The following is a 16,586-nucleotide window of genomic DNA, read 5'->3' as shown; positions in this document are numbered from 1 at the left end:
GAACTTGGAAATACCACGTTGAGTTTCATCTCCCCCTGCCGAGAACTTTTGAGGTGGTTTGCTGGCGAAATGAACAGCATTTGGAAATAAAACGGATCAAGGGTCTCAACTTCTAGTCGTTGCCTCTCGAGTTTGAGACAATTGCCCGCTTTATCGGATTAAGTTACTGGTGTGCGGATACAGTCGAGTAAGTTACTCGGTATTGCTGCGGTGTAGTTTTTGTGTGTCCACAGAGATTGTATGTATGTACTGTACAGTGGGGTCAGAAAAGTGTTTGCCCACTTCAACCCTGGTAATCCACTTCCAAATCAGCTCAACTAACTACCCCTCTTTAACTTCAATGACGGCTATACCAACTTTTCTATCTTCAACCTCCTCTTTAATACTATAACATGGCTCCCAGGTCAAAGACTACTTACCAGGAACTTACAGAAGCCTAGCGATCCCTAGTTTACGGCCTCCATTTGGCTAGATTGAAAGGAGGTACAACTGCAGCCTATATCAGCTTGTCAAAACAGACTATTAACTACACCGTCTCGAAAGTTAAACGCAACCTTGCCAACAGAGCCGACAAACCATTCCAATCAAAGCCCAGATCTAGAAGACCTTTTAAGTTAGATGACCGAGCCGTCTGGTACCTTCTATAGTATATAAGAACTAACCAAATAGATACCCTCAAATCACTTATACCACCCTGCCCTAGGGTACCGACTTGAATATACCAACCAGATCTTCATACCATACTTCCTTCCTTTCCATAACACGATAAGGTCAATATATGACTCCGGAGCACAATTACAAGAGGATAGGGTAACATATTACTATAGGAGGTTTGTTTAACTATTAAAGAGGGCTACCGAGGTTCACCAAGTTTCGGCTACTCCAGTGGCCACCACAGAGCCTAGACCTTAGTCCAATTGAAAATATCTGGCATTGGATGAAGATAAAAATCTCTGACAGGCGGTATCAGGTTAAGACAGTGGCTCAGATGACTACAATATTATAGGAAGTCTAGAGCCAAATACCTATTAAATTCCTGGTCAATTTGGCTATAGATATAAAGAAAAGGATAGACCTTTTGGCTTAATCAAAGGTGGCCTAATCAACTACTGAAATAGCCGTAGTTGTAATATCAATTTGGTGGCAGTTTGGCCCTGTTTTGCGTGTTCTGTATGTCTTTGAAGTTAGAGGGTGGAAAAAGTGGGTGGGCAAACACTTTTCTGACCCCACTGTACATACCTAGGTACGTAGGTAGTTACTTGATATCTGCTTTCGAGCCGCACACGAGCTACTTCCCGTCTCTATTGCGCTATTGCGTCCAGGTATTGTCGTGTCTGGATGAGTGTATACACTACCCGTGTACGGGCTGAAGGTCGGAGATCGGTTCAACAAGCTGCCGGTCTGTTCCAGTCGCGACGATGAGACATTGGATTCAGATTGGTCCATCGGATCTTCGAACGTCAAGGTGACAAGGGTCACCAAAGACAAAAATGAAGTTTGGCGCAGGGACAAAAATTCATCAGGGCTGCAGCAGGGATCAAGGTACTGTAGGCTGGTTAGCGCGGCGCGGCTGCACGCGGCTCCCCCGGACTCGCTCACCCTTGCCCGCATACACTGCTTGTACTGTAACTACGAGCACACTAAGTCTCGGCGCGCCTGGGCCGAGCGCCAATGGCCCCCGTGATCAGGAACCACGTGAACAACTTTTGACTTATGATATTCGCCTTGGCTCAGAAATGAGGAGGCAGCACTACTGCGTAGACCAGAGCTCTGGAGCTCGCCGGACAACGAGGGTCGGAGACAAGACGGCTTGGGGAATGCGCTGCGTAAATGTTGAGAGGGATGCGGCCATTGCTCTCTCGGCTGGCCCGCCTGCCCGATGCCTGGCAAGCTACACTAGGGAGGAACTACGAAGTAGTTCCATGACGTTCACGTCGGAAAAGGGACCCGAACGCCACACTCTCATCGAGGCCATCAACAAACCCAATATACCCTGTAGGTCTGGTCGTAAAGACTTTCTGGGCGTCCGCAGGTCTTGTGGGTTTCATTGATTAGGCAAGATCAACGGTTATGCATTTCAATGGTCATTGATCGCTGCAATACGGGTACTGCTTCGTACCCATCGACAGAGGAAACGTATGTACTCCACCACTCCGTAGGGAGGAGGGGGGAAGGGAGGGAAGGTTGATCCGTAAATTTGCATTGGAGGGCCAAGGAAAGTGTTGGATGTGGTCGTCGCCAGACATGCTCTCATCCTTCACAGACCTCTTCTGCATGTCGGGGTTGCAACCTCTGACTGGGCCGGTGGAGAGCTGCAAACCATTACGTATCTTAAAGCTCCCGCTGTGGCTTACCTGCCGCCATGCAGCATGATGTTATGGCGTGTCATGGGGAAGCTCGGTTCGATTCTTGGGAGGGTGGCAATGGACCAGGGTCAGACCACAGCCCGGCCCAACGAATCGAGCCCCGTCAACAAATTTCGTCAATTGCTCGGTGTTTCGCGCGTTTGCTGTTCTGTTCCTCCTCTTACACTCAGCGGCTACGCGGAATTCATCAACTGGCCAGGCAGGGGCGGGCTTTCAGGTTTTATGGGGTTTGCACCGGTTCCAAGGGTTGCACATGGAAGTGCACGCCCAGGCGAAAAATTTGGCCCCGAACCTCTCTGACTGGCTGCCGCTCTTGAAAGTGCCATAGCATACGAAGTACGGAGAACAAGCTCCATCTGACGCTTCCCAGGGTATCGCTGCTTTCTTTTTTTTCGTGAGCGCGTGGTCGAAGCGCAGCTACCCGCGGAGCAACTCTTTTTTGGAGGTGGCCAACTAGTTGCCTGAACCGTCGTTCGATGTCGATAACTGCCCAATGTATATACTTACTTGTAGTCCGCACACAGCGGTTGTGTCCCTTCCCGGAAATCCTTCTTTGTCCTTCGTAAGCCTGACACCTCTCGCCATCCTGCGGCTCGCTCCTCGGCCTGTACCTGAGGTGGGCCTGACGTCTCCGAATTTTATATGCATGCTTTAAACCCATGTTCTCTCCTTCGTCGGGATATTGTCTCGCATCCACCTCTTAGCATTGTTGCGTTTGTGCAACGTGCAACAGCATCAACACCGACAAGCAAGCACATTGAACCATCATCTTCTCCGCGGACTCCTTGTCGCTTGACTCGAAGTCCGATTCCGAATACTAACCAGCGCCGTTGTGTACCGTGCGTCGGGCCTCGCTGCCGCTCTGCGATCAACCGCAGGACACACAAAAAGAATTCAGCAGTTGGTACCTCTTGCCTTCACACTCTACGCTCGGTGCAGGACCTGGATTTCATTTCCCCTTTTCGGGTGAATTGAAATTTGCTCCAGCGATCAAGCACCTACCATCAAATTGCGGACCCGAAACCTAAGGAGCTCGCATCTTCCCCGCACCGTGGCGTCGCGAACCTTCCTGTTACCTAACAAGCTGGTTCCTTGACTAATAGAAAAAGACACCGGCGCCATCCGCCTTCCTTCCGGGTCCTTGAGAGACCAGACCACTGCCCGGCAAGCCTGGATCAAAAGTACCCCAGACCTTGGCTCCGCATCGAATCACGGACCCATTCGTGTCATTGTCATCCACCATCACCTTCCCTTCCGGCCAGCCTGTCGCCATCCCGCTGCTGCATCGCGCACCTGACCGCCCACCAATTCTGTCCCGAGACCACGCCAACCACAACCACCCCCCCCCCCCGGTCCATCCGCCAGCAACCCCTGGCCCTCCACCCGATGGCGGTCTCAAAGCCAAGCCCACAGGCAGGTCGTCTGCAACCTGTTCTGTGCACGGCAGACTACAAAGCCATGGCGGCCGACGAGCCATCCCGGCCTTCGACCCCGGACCGAGTTTCTCGCTCTTCCTTCTCGTCCATCCGTGAACACGACAACACGCTCCCCCAAACATTCTCCCAGTCCAAGATCTCGTCCTACTTCGGAGTCGATAGCGACGAGGCCATCGACGACACACCGCCCCCTCCTTCGTCCGCCAACCCGAGCTCCTCTAGCACGTCGGCCCGGGGCATCAACATGATCCAGGCCCGGTTCCAGCCTCCCATCACTCAGCCCAACAGCAAGCTCCTCGGCTACTGGACCCCGGCCGAAACCTTCCAAGGATGGAAGGCCATCCAGGTCAAGGGAAAGCTCGCCAGCAAGAGCTTTGGTGATCTTCAGGTCTTGAACCAGGTCTTTAGCAGTCATAACCCAACTCGCCCGACTAAGCGCGGCCAGAACAGACCCGGCGAAGCCCCGATCGAGCGGTTGCCGACAGAGATATTGAGTAAGCCATCGTCCTTCCCCTTCGCGTCCCCCGTGCTTTTCCTGTCTCGGGAGGCTAACACTTCGTCCCAGCCGCCATCATCAACCTCCTTGCTCTTGACGTGCCTCCCAATGGCGTCACAAGGCGCAATATCGACTTGATGTCGCTCCTGCTGACGTCCAGGACGTTGCACGTCGCGACCCTTAGCACCCTGTACAGCAAAATCACGATACCCCACTCTCGAATTTTTCAGAAGTTTCTAGCCCACATCTCTGCCCACCCGAACCTGGGCACCATCGTGCGGCGGCTAGACTTCTGCCACTTCAACCCTAATCAGCTCTTCCTGACGGCTGCGGAGCGCTCAAAGGCACGCAACCTGACGTCGGAGACGCTGCTCCAGTGCCTGGAGCTGACCCCGTATCTCCAAGAGTTCCTCGCGCAGGAGTACATCGACGGAGACCTGGATCCGGCCGTGTTACAGAAGCTCTTCCTGGGCCTCCCCCAGCTAGTGGCCCTCGACTTTTGCGGCTGCACGTCGAACTCGTTCAAGGAGTCGTTTGTGTCGATCCTCTCGCCCAACTGGCCCAAGGAGCTGACGGTGCGCCGGCTGTCGCTGCACAAGTGCTTGACGCTGCCGTCGTCCGTGTTCGAGACCATCCTGCCCCGGCTGGCCCGGCTTACGCACCTCGACGTCGCCGGCACCCGTGTCACTGACGCGGCGCTGGCCTCCATCCCGCCAACCGCCACCCTGACGCATCTGAATCTCACCAAGTGCACGTTGCTGTCGGCCCGGAACGTGATCGACTTCCTGGCGAACCACCCGGCCGCGAAGGGGCTGCAATTCTTGAGTCTGGCGACGGATGCCCGAAGCCATCAGACCTTTGACGCCGACCACATCACCGAGCTCCTCCCGCTCCTTCCCAGGACGCTCAGGTCGCTCAACCTGAAGGGCAGCAAGATGACGGCGTCGCACATTGACCTGCTGCGGCCGTTGACTAAGCACCTGGAGGAACTCGCCTTGGGCCGGTCCTTGACGCTACGTGATGTCAACCGACTTCTCGTACCTGACGAGGACGGCGATGACGTGGCGATGCAGGTTGACTGGGTGCCGCACACGCTCCGGTACATTGACCTTTCGGACCTCTGGGGCCAGGAGCTGGATATGGTGTACCTCTTCGGCACCTCCTGCGCCATCCTCAAGTCGTATTCTGAGCCGCTAGAGGTCGTCGAGCTCGCCGAGGACGTCTGCCGGCGCGTTAGCAAGTCGACGACCGCCCTGCAGCGCATCGGCTGGCACCTGTCCGAGTGCGGCAGCCGCGGCTGGCTGGTGAGGCAGCCCAGCAAGAGCCACGGCTCGGGTCCTGCTACGCGAGACGACGGCCGCCGCAGTTGGAAGATGGGTGCCGAGTCGTGGGGAATGAGGAAGATACCCGTTGCTCATGCCGAGGTCGGAGGCATGTATGGCAGTTTCATGTTTTCGCGAAAGCTCTGAAGCGCTGTTTCGATCTGGTTGTGTTATTCACGGCGTCGTTATTCTCTCATCCTGTCAGCTGCATCTGCTCTTCGTCATTGATCCGGGCTTTTTTTTAAATACCATGGCAAGCGAACCGAGCGGCGTTTCTTTCTTCCTTTGGCGTTTTGTTTTTTTTCTTCTCTGGCGACCGAGTCCGGCTTGACTGGGATGGAGTTTCAGGAGCGCGTTGTGTCTTCCTCTTCCTTATTAATAGGGGCTCTGGCGCTTTGCATCTGCTCGGAGTTTCTTGGACGAGCGTGAAAAACCGGGGACGTCTCATGATGAAGCACAAATTTTATCGGGGATCAAAAAGAAGAAGAAAAAAGGTAACATCGGCGCAGTTGGGACGGAGCGGCAAAGGCATTTCGCGTTTCGTGTTCAATCGCATATCCATGAGCAAGCAGAAAACAGCGTGTGGAAGGTTTGGTGATCGTTTGTTTTATTCACGTGGTTGCTGCGCCTGGTCAAGGACGAACCCCCCAGCCAAGGGGGTGGATGAACGATGGACAGGATGTCTGGTTTGAAAATGTATTATTTGAGAGGGTCGACGGTTGAAGTACTTGGTACTCAAATGAAGATACTCGTCATAGCTTTCAGATGATTAATTGATCTCAACTCGCAGAAAGTCAGGAAACCCGCAACTCTTATATCGCGCATTTGAGTGGTGCAGGAGATAAGACGGCAGGGGTTTAGATGCCTGGATTACGGAATCGCCCCCACGCCCGCCTCAGGGTTGCTCTCCTGAGAACTCCCATGCCCCAAAGGGACGGCATGCATGCAGGCGCCATGCGGGCGCGGGATGCAGTTGTCGGTTCTGTGGGGGATGGGTTGACGATGGGTCTCGGTACCTCCCGCTTGGGACGGCAGTCGGGTCGGGTGCCCGGCTAGTTATCTTGTACGGATTATGACGCTTACGTCTCCCGTTAGTTATCGGGCGCACGTACGGGCACCGACCTATGTACCTTATATATACTGTACATACGTACTATGTATGTACCTACATACAGTACCTACGTTGGTACCTTATCTTGCAATCACCGTATTCGGGCATAGCAGGTCGTTAATCGGTCTGAAGCACGGCTCATGAGGTTTCTCGGGTATGGATGGATGGACTTGCAAAGATGCGGATGCACTCCCGTTGGCCCGAGGCCTTTCCAGTTACCGGTTCACGTGCATCAAGATCAAGACGGGACTCTCGAAGCCATTGACCTGAGCATTCCAACGTGAACAGGACTTCTGGCCCTGCTGCAGCAGAAAAACTGGGGGTCAAGTTCATGTAGTGGCCAATGCAAGGTCGCTCAAGGTCGCAGTGTATTGTGTTTGTAATCCACGCACCTTCCCACCCAAGAGTCGGCATCTTTCAAGAACTCTTTGCGAGTTTCGAAATTTGCCAAAACGCTAGAGCTACAGAGGAATGTAACGAGTAGGTGTAGTACATACCTTGATGAGTCGCGCCCCGGATTTCTTCGAGCTCCGGCCAAAGCCGCTCAGAAGGCAGCCAACTACAAGGTAGGAGTACTGAAATCGAAAATCAAGCAACTGATTCAGCATTCTGGCAGTTACTGTTACCAGAGTCCCGTCGACTCGTTCAGTCCCAATGTACACCGAGATTGCATGGTGAGGGAAAGAGCTCTCGGCCCAGAGCGGAATCCCACCTGACCAGCGTGAGGGAGGAACGGAGGACCTTTCAATGGCACTTCCACTTAGCCTCGACCAAGCCTATCCCATACTACACACACCCAAATCATCCTATTTGGCCGATGTACCGTACCTGGTAGCGGTCAACTCGCGTCGGTCCGCGAATGCATCGATAGGAAACCCTTGCTCACCTGAATGCTAATTCCTTTTCTCACCATATCATCATCCCCCGTTTATTCACATTTCTTGGGCTCTCGACACTCATGGACTTGGAGCTGGTGCGCCGTCCGGAACTCGGCCAAGCATGTTAGACACAGCTACCTGTCGAGCTGCAGCATCATGTTCTTGAATACGTCGCCGAGGATCCCACAAACGGCTGGGGCAGGAACATCAACCGAGGCGGCGCAAAGAGACGTCTGACTAGCTACACCCTCGTCTGTTCGGGCTGGCGTGCCTTCTTCCAGCCCAGGCTTTTTCGCAAACTGACCATCACCCAGCACGACTTCAACGAGCTGCGCAAACTCGGACGCGATGCGGCACGGTGGATCGAGTACATCTGGCTTCGCATCGAGCTCGACCGCTACGACTGCGAACATTGCTGCCAGCCGGAGAGCAACTTCACACATGGGAAGAACACGGATGACACTGAGCGAGCCATCTCGGAATTCTTCAGAATCATGGTCCTTTGGTCCATCAGCTACTCTGGTGACGGCTTCACGCTCGAGATCAGCATCCATTCGCCAAGCGACCGTGAGCACGCCTTTAGCAGCTTCGACTTTGACGCGGTGCTCGACTCCGGAACGCTGCCCAACTCTGAGCCTTCCGGGAGCGGCCCGCCACGGCCTGCTTATGATCGAGACCATAACCCTAGGTGGGCAAGGAAGGTCGGAGCCATCCGCAGACTGTTCGGGCGCGGTGCCATGCCCGTCGAGTTCAGCTGCATGCTTCCCCCAGTCGAGATCATCAACCGTCTCGTGGTGCGACGGCAGACGCGTCGCCGGATGACCCCGACAGGATACGCACGTACGCCCGAACCCAACCTGTTTTTGATGGGGTTTTGATGGGGTCTTTTACGGCTACCTATGGCTACGGGGACAACCCTTTCGCTCCCGAATTTAGGAATGGGCCGCTGACGTACCGTCCGGCAGACATTTTCAGTGCGCTCACCTGCCTCAAGTCCACGACCCTTGAGTTCTGGAGAGAGTGGCCGGCCCTGGAGCAACAGGACGCTGACAACCGTGAGTACTTGGAGAATACCACTTTGTCGTCGCAGACGGGGAAGGAGGAGAAGGGGAAGATGCCCGGGGGGGGGGGGGGGGAGGGGGGGGGGATCTGAGTCTACACGGCTTATACCGTCAACGGCTGACCTGGCACAGGGCACGAGTTTCTCCTCCGCCGCTATCTCCCGCCATCCCTGAGGAGCCTGACACTCTTTGAGGATTTCGACGATGGCGCAACCCGATCGGTTGAGGCGGAGCTGCGTTTTCCTGTGGTGGCGGACGTTGTGAAGCTAACCCGGGATCCCAACGCTTCCCTCGGCCGAACGCTGGCGGACGTGTCCCGCGGACTTCAGCACGTTACAGTTGCATTCATGGCTGACGCCAGGGACTTCTTCAGAGCGTGGCCTTCAAGCCCTGACTAGAGCTACTGGACCTGGTACACACTCGAGTCGCTGTCGCTGACGTCGCAGCTGCTGGCCCCGAACGCGGATCCTGCCGAGCGAGAGAACTTGTTGCTTAGCGCGAGCGTCCCGATTGGGAATATGCGCAAACTGAAGACGCTGGAGATTTGGAATGGGAGACCGCAGGTAGCCGGTCTTTTTCGATACCAGCGGGCAAGGGCAAGCCCAAAATATCACGCCACTATCACCTGGAAGGCGACCTGGGCAGGGGAGAGTGACTTGAGCGACAGGGTTATCATGGCCTGGAGGGCTGCTGCAGCTCGGCAGAGCGGACTGAACGCCGATGAGCTGAGGTTCACGGTAGAACGGCAGCTGCTGGAGGGGCATGCCGTTTTATCGCACGCGCACGCAATTCGCCAGCTGGGACTTCATATTCAGGTTTTGGACCCGGGATCAGAGGAGCAGATAGCGTTGGAGGCAACCTCGGCAGCAGCTGAGGATAGTTGACAGGGGGGCTACTGAGGGATATTGTCTGCGATCCGAAGCACTGCAGAAGCACCAGCGATGGAGAAGTAGAGAGAGCGAATAGAGATAATGGTATCAAAACTACGTACGAACGCCGCAGTTTCAAAGAACTCACCTCAGCCAGTATCTCCATTCGCGGTGATGGAAAACTCTCGTATTGTTTCCGCCCCGGAGATGATTTCGGACGGCAAAGAAAGGATAACTACATAGTAGTCAGGGACCACCCCTCGAGGCGACTAACACAAGACCGTGCAATTCTGGCTGATGCTCGCACTGTATATACCCCTAATGGGGCATAAATCTCCCGGAGCTTTGCCGACGCGCGGCTCAACAGGGCAGAGAGCTAACAGCAAGCGCCCCGGCCTCAGCCAAGGCCGGCTCCAATCCCAGACAAGCAGCCCGAGTTGGTTGGCTGTTGGATAACACGACAGCTCCTTCCAACCATCACAACCACCACAACCACCACAACCACCCCATCATCTAATTGTACTGCTGCCATCGCCGTGGTCATCGCAGACCATTCCCCCCCGTCGCGATGGCTCCGGCACGAGATACGCCGTTCCGCTCGGCGGACATGAGCATGGTGCAGCTCTACATTTCCAACGAAATCGGCCGCGAAGTCGTCAATGCCCTCGGCGAGCTCGGCTTGGTGCAATTCCGCGACCTCAATGGCGACCTGTCCGCGTTCCAGAGGGCATTCACCCAGGACATCCGCCGTCTCGACAACATCGAGCGTCAACTGCGTCGGTAACCCCGGGGTGCACGCCTCATTCCCTCGCTCTCGCAATCGCACTCGCCCGCTAACCCGCTCCTTTGTGCAGGCTATTTCCACGCCCAGATGGAGAAGGCTGGTATCCCTCTCCGCAAGCTCGACCTGGACGTCGACACGCTCGCCCCGCCGACGACCGCCGAGATCGATGAGCTCGCCGAACGCAGCCAGGGCCTGGAGCAGCGCGTGGCCTCGCTCAACGAGAGCTACGAGGCGCTCAAGAAGCGCGAGGTCGAGCTGACGGAATGGCGCTGGGTGCTGCGCGAGGCCGGTGGCTTCTTCGACCGCGCTCACGGCAACGTCGAGGAGATCCGGGCGTCGACCGACAACGACGACGCCCCGCTGCTGCAGGACGTCGAGCACCACATCTCGGCCCCCGAGGTCGAGCGGTCCTTCTCCGGCATGAACATCGGCTTCGTCGCCGGCGTCATCGCCCGGGACCGGGTCGCCGCCTTTGAACGCATCCTCTGGCGCACGCTGCGCGGCAACCTCTACATGAACCAGGCCGAGATCCCCGAGCCGCTCATCGACCCGGCCAACAACGAGCCCGTGCAGAAGAACGTCTTCGTCATCTTTGCTCACGGCAAGGAGATCCTCGCCAAGATCCGCAAGATCTCCGAGTCCATGGGCGCCGAGGTGTACAACGTGGACGAGAACAGCGAGCTGCGCAGGGACCAGGTGCACGAGGTCAACGCCCGCCTCAGCGACGTCCAGAGCGTCCTCCGCAACACGCAGCAGACCCTCGAGGCCGAGCTCACCCAGATCTCGCGCTCGCTGTCGGCCTGGATGGTCCTCGTCGCCAAGGAGAAGGCCGTCTACAACACGCTGAACAACTTCTCGTACGACCGCGCCCGCCGGACGCTCATCGCCGAGGGCTGGTGCCCCACGCACGACCTGCCCCTCATCCGCTCGACCCTGCAGGACGTGACCAACCGCGCCGGCCTGTCGGTGCCGTCCATCATCAACGAGATCCGCACCAACAAGAAGCCGCCGACGTACCTCAGGACCAACAAGTTCACCGAGGCCTTCCAGACCATCGTCAACGCCTACGGCACGGCCACGTACCAGGAGGTCAACCCGGCCATTCCCGTCATCGTCACCTTCCCCTTCCTGTTCGCCGTCATGTTCGGCGATCTCGGCCACGCCATCATCATGCTCTGCGCCGCCCTGGCCATGATCTACTGGGAGAAGCCGCTCAAGAAGGTCACGTTTGAGCTCTTCGCCATGGTCTACTACGGCCGCTACATCGCGCTCGTCATGGCCGCCTTCTCCATCTTCACCGGTCTCATCTACAACGACATCTTCTCCAAGTCCATGACCCTGTTCGACAGCTCGTGGAAGTGGGACGTCCCCAAGAACTACCACCCGGGCCAGACGGTCCGCGCCGTCATCCGGGACGACAACTACCGCTACCCCTTCGGCCTGGACTGGCGGTGGCACGGCACCGAGAACGACCTGCTCTTCACCAACAGCTACAAGATGAAGATGAGCATCATCCTCGGCTGGGCCCACATGACGTACTCGCTCTGCTTCTCCTACATCAATGCCCGCCACTTCAAGCGGCCCGTCGACATCTGGGGCAACTTCGTGCCGGGCATGATCTTCTTCCAGTCCATCTTTGGCTACCTGGTCGTCTGCATCATCTACAAGTGGTCCGTCGACTGGTTCGCCATCGGCAAGCAGCCCCCCGGCCTGCTGAACATGCTCATCTACATGTTCCTGCAGCCCGGCTTCATCGACGTGCCGCTCTACCCCGGCCAAAAGTACGTCCAGGTCGGCCTCCTGCTCCTCGCCGTCATCCAGGTGCCCATCCTCTTGTTCCTCAAGCCGTTCTATCTGCGCTGGGAGCACAACCGCGCCCGCGCAAAGGGTTATCGCGAGATCGGCGAGCGTTCGAGGGTCAGCGCCCTGGACGAGGATGACGAGGGCCTCGTTGGGGGCGCCGCCAACGGGAACCGGCACAGCGTGGACAGCGCCGGCGAAGGCGTCGCTATGATCGCGCAGGACCTGGATGACGACGACGAGGCCGGGGACGGCCACGGCCACGGCCACGGCGGGGAGTTTGATTTTGGCGAAGTTATGATTCATCAAGTCATTCACACGATCGGTACGGGTTTTTTCTTTTTTTTTTACCTTTTTTCCCCCTCTTCTTTCTCTAACATTGCATCATAGAATTCTGCCTCAACTGTGTTTCGCATACGGCGTCCTACCTCCGTCTCTGGGCCCTCTCGCTTGCCCACCAGCAGCTCTCGGCCGTGCTCTGGTCCATGACGATGGGCCCGGCCCTCAAAGCGACGGGTATCGGCGGCGCCATCTTCCTGGTGGTGGTGTTTGCCGCGTTCTTCTGCCTGAGCTGCATCATCCTGATCATCATGGAGGGTGTTTCTGCTATGGTGAGTCCTTCCATTTCTCTCCGCCGCCCTCCCCCTGTCTGCGTATTTTTTTGCATTGTCTTGTATATCCATAGATACTGACAGGCGCCGGTTTGCTACAGCTTCACTCGTTGCGTCTGGCGTGGGTCGAGTCCTTCTCCAAGTTTGCCGAGTTTGCCGGGTGGCCGTTCGCGCCGTTCTCGTTCAAGCAGTTGCTGGAGGAATCAGAGGAGTTGAAGGAATATCTGGGTTGAGATTAGATCGAGGGTACAAGGGGAGCAGTGGAAGTGTGCGTGTATCGGTATGGTATCAGCATGCATTGCATAGATCAATTGGGCAATCTTCTTTTTGTCTGTCTCGGCCGTTCTTCTCACTCCGTTTGTCTCTCGTCTTTCCTTTTTTTCCCCCTTCCCTTGCCACTATTCTTTCTTGCTTCTTCCTTGCCACGTTCTCACCTCCCCTCTAACACGCCCCTACTGTTCTGAACCACATTGCCTTTTCCCACAAGATTGGATAGGCAAAGTGTCTCAGGCGGTCGTACCCCCCCCTTCTCCCCCCTCTTGGAAGGTCTTCTGAAACCAGTCGTATCGTAACGGGATTATCCCGATGAATCCAGCTCACGGTCGCCCGCCTCCTTTTTTTTTTTTTTTTTTTTTTTTTTTGGAAGATACGTTCTTTCCGGGCTCGTTCATGCATCCAGATGCGGAAAAGAAACAGCAGGGAGATCTACAATCGTTTCTTGCAAGACCACGATTCGTCGATTAACACGCCCTTCACCTGTTCACCGTCGGAGGTTGGGTGTTAGGGGAGAGAAGAGCAGGGAAAGGCACGTGTGGCTATACTCCCCTGGCGGTAATGGATTTGGGAGTACGCCTTGGAACATACGGAGGAGTGCAGTTCTCGAATGCATGTCTCCACCCGTCTAATAGGCTCAGTTGGGCGTGGAGTGGATGATGAATCGAGCAGGCACGACAGGAAACAGGTGCCTGAGATCCGCGGCAATGTTTCACGGGATTTCGAGGCCTCGCGGCTCCATCTTGATTCGGCTACGTGGGGGCGTGGGTTCGTTACTGCAGTAGTGTGTAGTATCAAGTAGAGTCAGGTACGGAATAACTAACTACGGAACAGATCATCGGAAAACCCGAAGCAACAGATACAACGGCAATCCAAACGAACTTCGCTATGAACTAAACTTTCCCCCACCCTTTCCTTCCGGGTCTTGGCGCAGAGGCCCGTTTTTTTCTCGGCCGCGCCTGCATTTGCGCGCAGTCGTGTAACCCGAGACTTCTCGAATCCAAATGGGGAACCGAATGTTGGGGCTCAGGGGTTCGCCCATACGTTCGCAGTTTGTGCCCTGTCCCCTGACGTCAGGGTCTCCAGGATCCAGATTCTGCGCGACTGTAATCCGTAACTATTCCGTATGGACATACATAGATTACATGAATATATACAGTGAGGGGTCAAAAGTATGGGCCAGTCCCACATTTCCCCAGCCATCTACATTTTTACCACCAGACTTTAACACAAGATATCTCAATAGCCACAAATTATATAAGAAAACTGTTTATACTAGATAGTAGCCCTGGTTCTAAGCTTTAATATTTTGTATATTACCCCCTGGCGCGTTTGACTACGGCCAGCCAACGTGGCATTCCCTAGATTAGCTTGTCGATTAGCCCCTAATTAATAGCCTACTACGCCTCCTATAGGTACCTAGTAAACTCTTTAATATCTAGCCTATTCTGCCTCAAATTCTATAGATCTAGGAACATTGTATATAGCCTCTGTTTAAGAAGGCCCTATATATATTTAATAGGGTTTAAATTAGGGCTATATATAGGCCATTTGATCTAGGAAATCCCCCGTGCCAGGAGCCACTATTCGGTAGATTCGTAGATATATATAGGAGTATTGTCTTACTAAAAGTGTCAAGTTCTATCGTAATGAGGTAGAAGGCCCTCTTTTAGAGCTTTCTAGTACAACTAGGCTATATATCTACAGCATAGAGTGCTTAGATCCCTCTCTAGGATAATAAGCTTACTCTAACTACCTACCTATATTACCCCCTATACTATAATCGTAATATTTACCCTTATATAGTTCTTCAAGTTAATAAATCGACGGTTATACTTCTCGGAAGAAAAATAGAATAGCTAGGCTATCAGATTTAAGGTATTATTTTAATAAGAACACTTGTCGGAAAAGATAGTCTAAGATATAGTCAGAAATACCAAAAAGAATTATTATACTATACTTGACTTACTTAAACCAATTTATCAGTCTTTTCTAACCAATTATATCTAAAGTTATATCTATCCTTTGCTAGCTCTTTTATTAAAGGAATCCTCTTTTTTACCTACTATTTATATAAGCGGTAAGCCCGGAGGAATCGTCGAATGGTTAAAGGTAACACTTTCTTCCTAATCGTATTAACGAGGGCCTTCCTTGCTATACGTCGGTCCTTTTTAACTATCAAAAGGATATATCGTTTCTCGGCAGGCGTAAGAACCTCAGGACGGCCACTTCGAGGTTTGGAATCGAAAGTGTGGTAAGAATTCCAACGTTCGATTATACTACGGATAGCGTGTCTAGAAATGCCGAACAGGGTTGCTAGAGACTGTTTGGTATACCCTATAGCCATAAGGCTACAAATGGCTACTCGAAGATATGGGCTTAATTCCTGTTTAGCCCTGTGGTTAGCCTTCAATTTGCGTATAAAATCTTGTAGATTGAGGTCTATATTGTTGAATTGTAGGATGTTGAAGAAAAGGTAGGATACGCGTGGGTGTCGCGAAACGCGTTTAAGTGGGTGGAGCGGCCTATACTTTTGACCCCTGACTGTATAAACATACTTCTCCGAACTCTGTGAGGGAATGCTGTAAGTTATGCTTTTGTCCAGTTCAAAGTGCGGAAGGCCGCCGCGGAGAAAAACACTCCAACGCCGCCGACATTTCCAACCCAAGATTTGTCTATACGAAATACGGATTTTCTTTTCTTTTTTTTTTTTTTTTGCTTTTTTTTCTATCAAAACAAAGAATGAACTTCAACTAAACTTTCTTTCATTTTGCTCCCCCCTGGCGTTTCACATTGCGCAGTCGTACTCATTTTCCTTATTGCAACCCCCCCGAGCCACGCGATCCCTCTCAGCCACTCGCTCGAGACCCAGGACCCCAGAATACGCCCCAAGATACGGAGTAAAGAAGAAAGAAAGAAAGTGAGATGCAGGCAGGAGATTGCTACCTATGAACGGAGCATGCATGTACGGAATACGGAGTGGCATTAACGGATTGGACCCCTCCCCTTTCCCCCTTCTCCCCCCCTTCCTTTTTCCCTGCCCTCTTCGCGCCACGCACCTACTTACTTAGTTATTAGTGCACGGATTACTCTATGTATGTATGTAACCCACCGAGACGCCGTATCCGCGTTTCGGCCAGCCAACAAGCAAAACACCGACATGTTAGTAAGGGGGAGAAAAAAAAAAGCAAGTAGGAGGCACGGAATACAGAGAGAGAACGAGGGTGGGATAATGCTGTACTCGCAGTATGTATGTATGTATTTACAAAGAGGCCCATTATTTATGGACTTGCAAAGTGGAACGACCCATGGTTTTTTTTAAAGTGGCTGTCTTTGAGACTGAGGCACGTCGTCGCGAGCGGCCAACAGCACACACACTGGATCCCGTCTGGCACTTGGCATACACGACGGCGGAGAAGGAAGCTGCACAGCTAGCTATCTTGCCGCAACAGTAGTTATTTCCTTTCCTTTTGTTTCCTCCCGCCCAACCCTCCCTCCACCACTCTTTTCCCTACGTCTCCCGTCTCCACGCCACGTCATCCTGAAGCACGGTAGGGTTGTCTTGGTTGGCAGGGACCA

The 16,586-nt window shown here is 54.0% G+C and overlaps 6 protein-coding genes across 6 annotated transcripts; 4 read left to right on the top strand and 2 right to left on the bottom strand.

The window, feature by feature from the left end:
• The first annotated feature begins 3,547 nt into the window (after nucleotides 1–3,547).
• Nucleotides 3,548–5,917, top strand: MYCTH_2311521 (uncharacterized protein). Its single transcript, XM_003666600.1, has 2 exons — nucleotides 3,548–4,296; nucleotides 4,368–5,917. The coding sequence occupies exons 1-2, from the start codon at nucleotides 3,825–3,827 to the stop codon at nucleotides 5,765–5,767; spliced, it is 1,872 nt and encodes a 623-aa protein (XP_003666648.1). The 5' UTR covers nucleotides 3,548–3,824; the 3' UTR covers nucleotides 5,768–5,917.
• A 1,637-nt stretch (nucleotides 5,918–7,554) lies between these two features.
• On the top strand, nucleotides 7,555–8,603 carry MYCTH_2311520 (uncharacterized protein). The gene has a single exon (XM_003666599.1). The coding sequence runs from the start codon at nucleotides 8,104–8,106 to the stop codon at nucleotides 8,485–8,487; it is 384 nt and encodes a 127-aa protein (XP_003666647.1). The 5' UTR covers nucleotides 7,555–8,103; the 3' UTR covers nucleotides 8,488–8,603.
• Nucleotides 8,604–8,958: 355 nt separating this feature from the next.
• Nucleotides 8,959–9,668, top strand: MYCTH_2311519 (uncharacterized protein; the record flags this gene model as incomplete). The annotated part of the gene is made up of 1 exon (XM_003666598.1): nucleotides 8,959–9,668. A coding segment is annotated over exon 1 (206 nt), but the record flags the coding sequence as incomplete, so codon positions are not given.
• Nucleotides 9,669–9,922: 254 nt separating this feature from the next.
• On the top strand, nucleotides 9,923–13,071 carry MYCTH_2311518 (uncharacterized protein). Its single transcript, XM_003666597.1, has 4 exons — nucleotides 9,923–10,315; nucleotides 10,394–12,448; nucleotides 12,514–12,734; nucleotides 12,836–13,071. The coding sequence occupies exons 1-4, from the start codon at nucleotides 10,108–10,110 to the stop codon at nucleotides 12,965–12,967; spliced, it is 2,616 nt and encodes an 871-aa protein (XP_003666645.1). The 5' UTR covers nucleotides 9,923–10,107; the 3' UTR covers nucleotides 12,968–13,071.
• Nucleotides 13,072–14,779: 1,708 nt separating this feature from the next.
• Nucleotides 14,780–15,549, bottom strand: MYCTH_57924 (uncharacterized protein; the record flags this gene model as incomplete). The annotated part of the gene is made up of 2 exons (XM_003666596.1): nucleotides 14,780–14,866; nucleotides 15,184–15,549. Coding segments are annotated over 2 exons (453 nt in total), but the record flags the coding sequence as incomplete, so codon positions are not given.
• Nucleotides 15,550–15,740: 191 nt separating this feature from the next.
• MYCTH_2311517 (uncharacterized protein) lies at nucleotides 15,741–15,973 on the bottom strand (the record flags this gene model as incomplete). Its single annotated transcript, XM_003666595.1, has 1 exon — nucleotides 15,741–15,973. A coding segment is annotated over one exon (178 nt), but the record flags the coding sequence as incomplete, so codon positions are not given.
• Nucleotides 15,974–16,586: the final 613 nt, after the last annotated feature.

The sequence above is a fragment of the Thermothelomyces thermophilus genome, chromosome 7, assembly GCF_000226095.1.
Source record: "Thermothelomyces thermophilus ATCC 42464 chromosome 7, complete sequence".
Lineage (NCBI taxonomy): Eukaryota > Fungi > Ascomycota > Sordariomycetes > Sordariales > Chaetomiaceae > Thermothelomyces > Thermothelomyces thermophilus.
The sequence above is the reverse complement of the archived record's forward strand: the minus strand, read 5'-3'. Positions and strand labels throughout refer to the sequence as shown.

Coding starts and splice junctions, on each gene's coding strand:
- MYCTH_2311521 (XM_003666600.1), top strand. CDS start 3,825: ATGGCGGCCGACGAGCCATCCCGGCCTTCGACCCCGGACCGAGTTTCT. Junction 4,297..4,367: donor GTTGCCGACAGAGATATTGA/GTAAGCCATCGT, acceptor ACTTCGTCCCAG/CCGCCATCATCAACCTCCTT.
- MYCTH_2311520 (XM_003666599.1), top strand. CDS start 8,104: ATGGTCCTTTGGTCCATCAGCTACTCTGGTGACGGCTTCACGCTCGAG.
- MYCTH_2311518 (XM_003666597.1), top strand. CDS start 10,108: ATGGCTCCGGCACGAGATACGCCGTTCCGCTCGGCGGACATGAGCATG. Junction 12,449..12,513: donor TCAAGTCATTCACACGATCG/GTACGGGTTTTT, acceptor ATTGCATCATAG/AATTCTGCCTCAACTGTGTT. Junction 12,735..12,835: donor TGGAGGGTGTTTCTGCTATG/GTGAGTCCTTCC, acceptor GGTTTGCTACAG/CTTCACTCGTTGCGTCTGGC.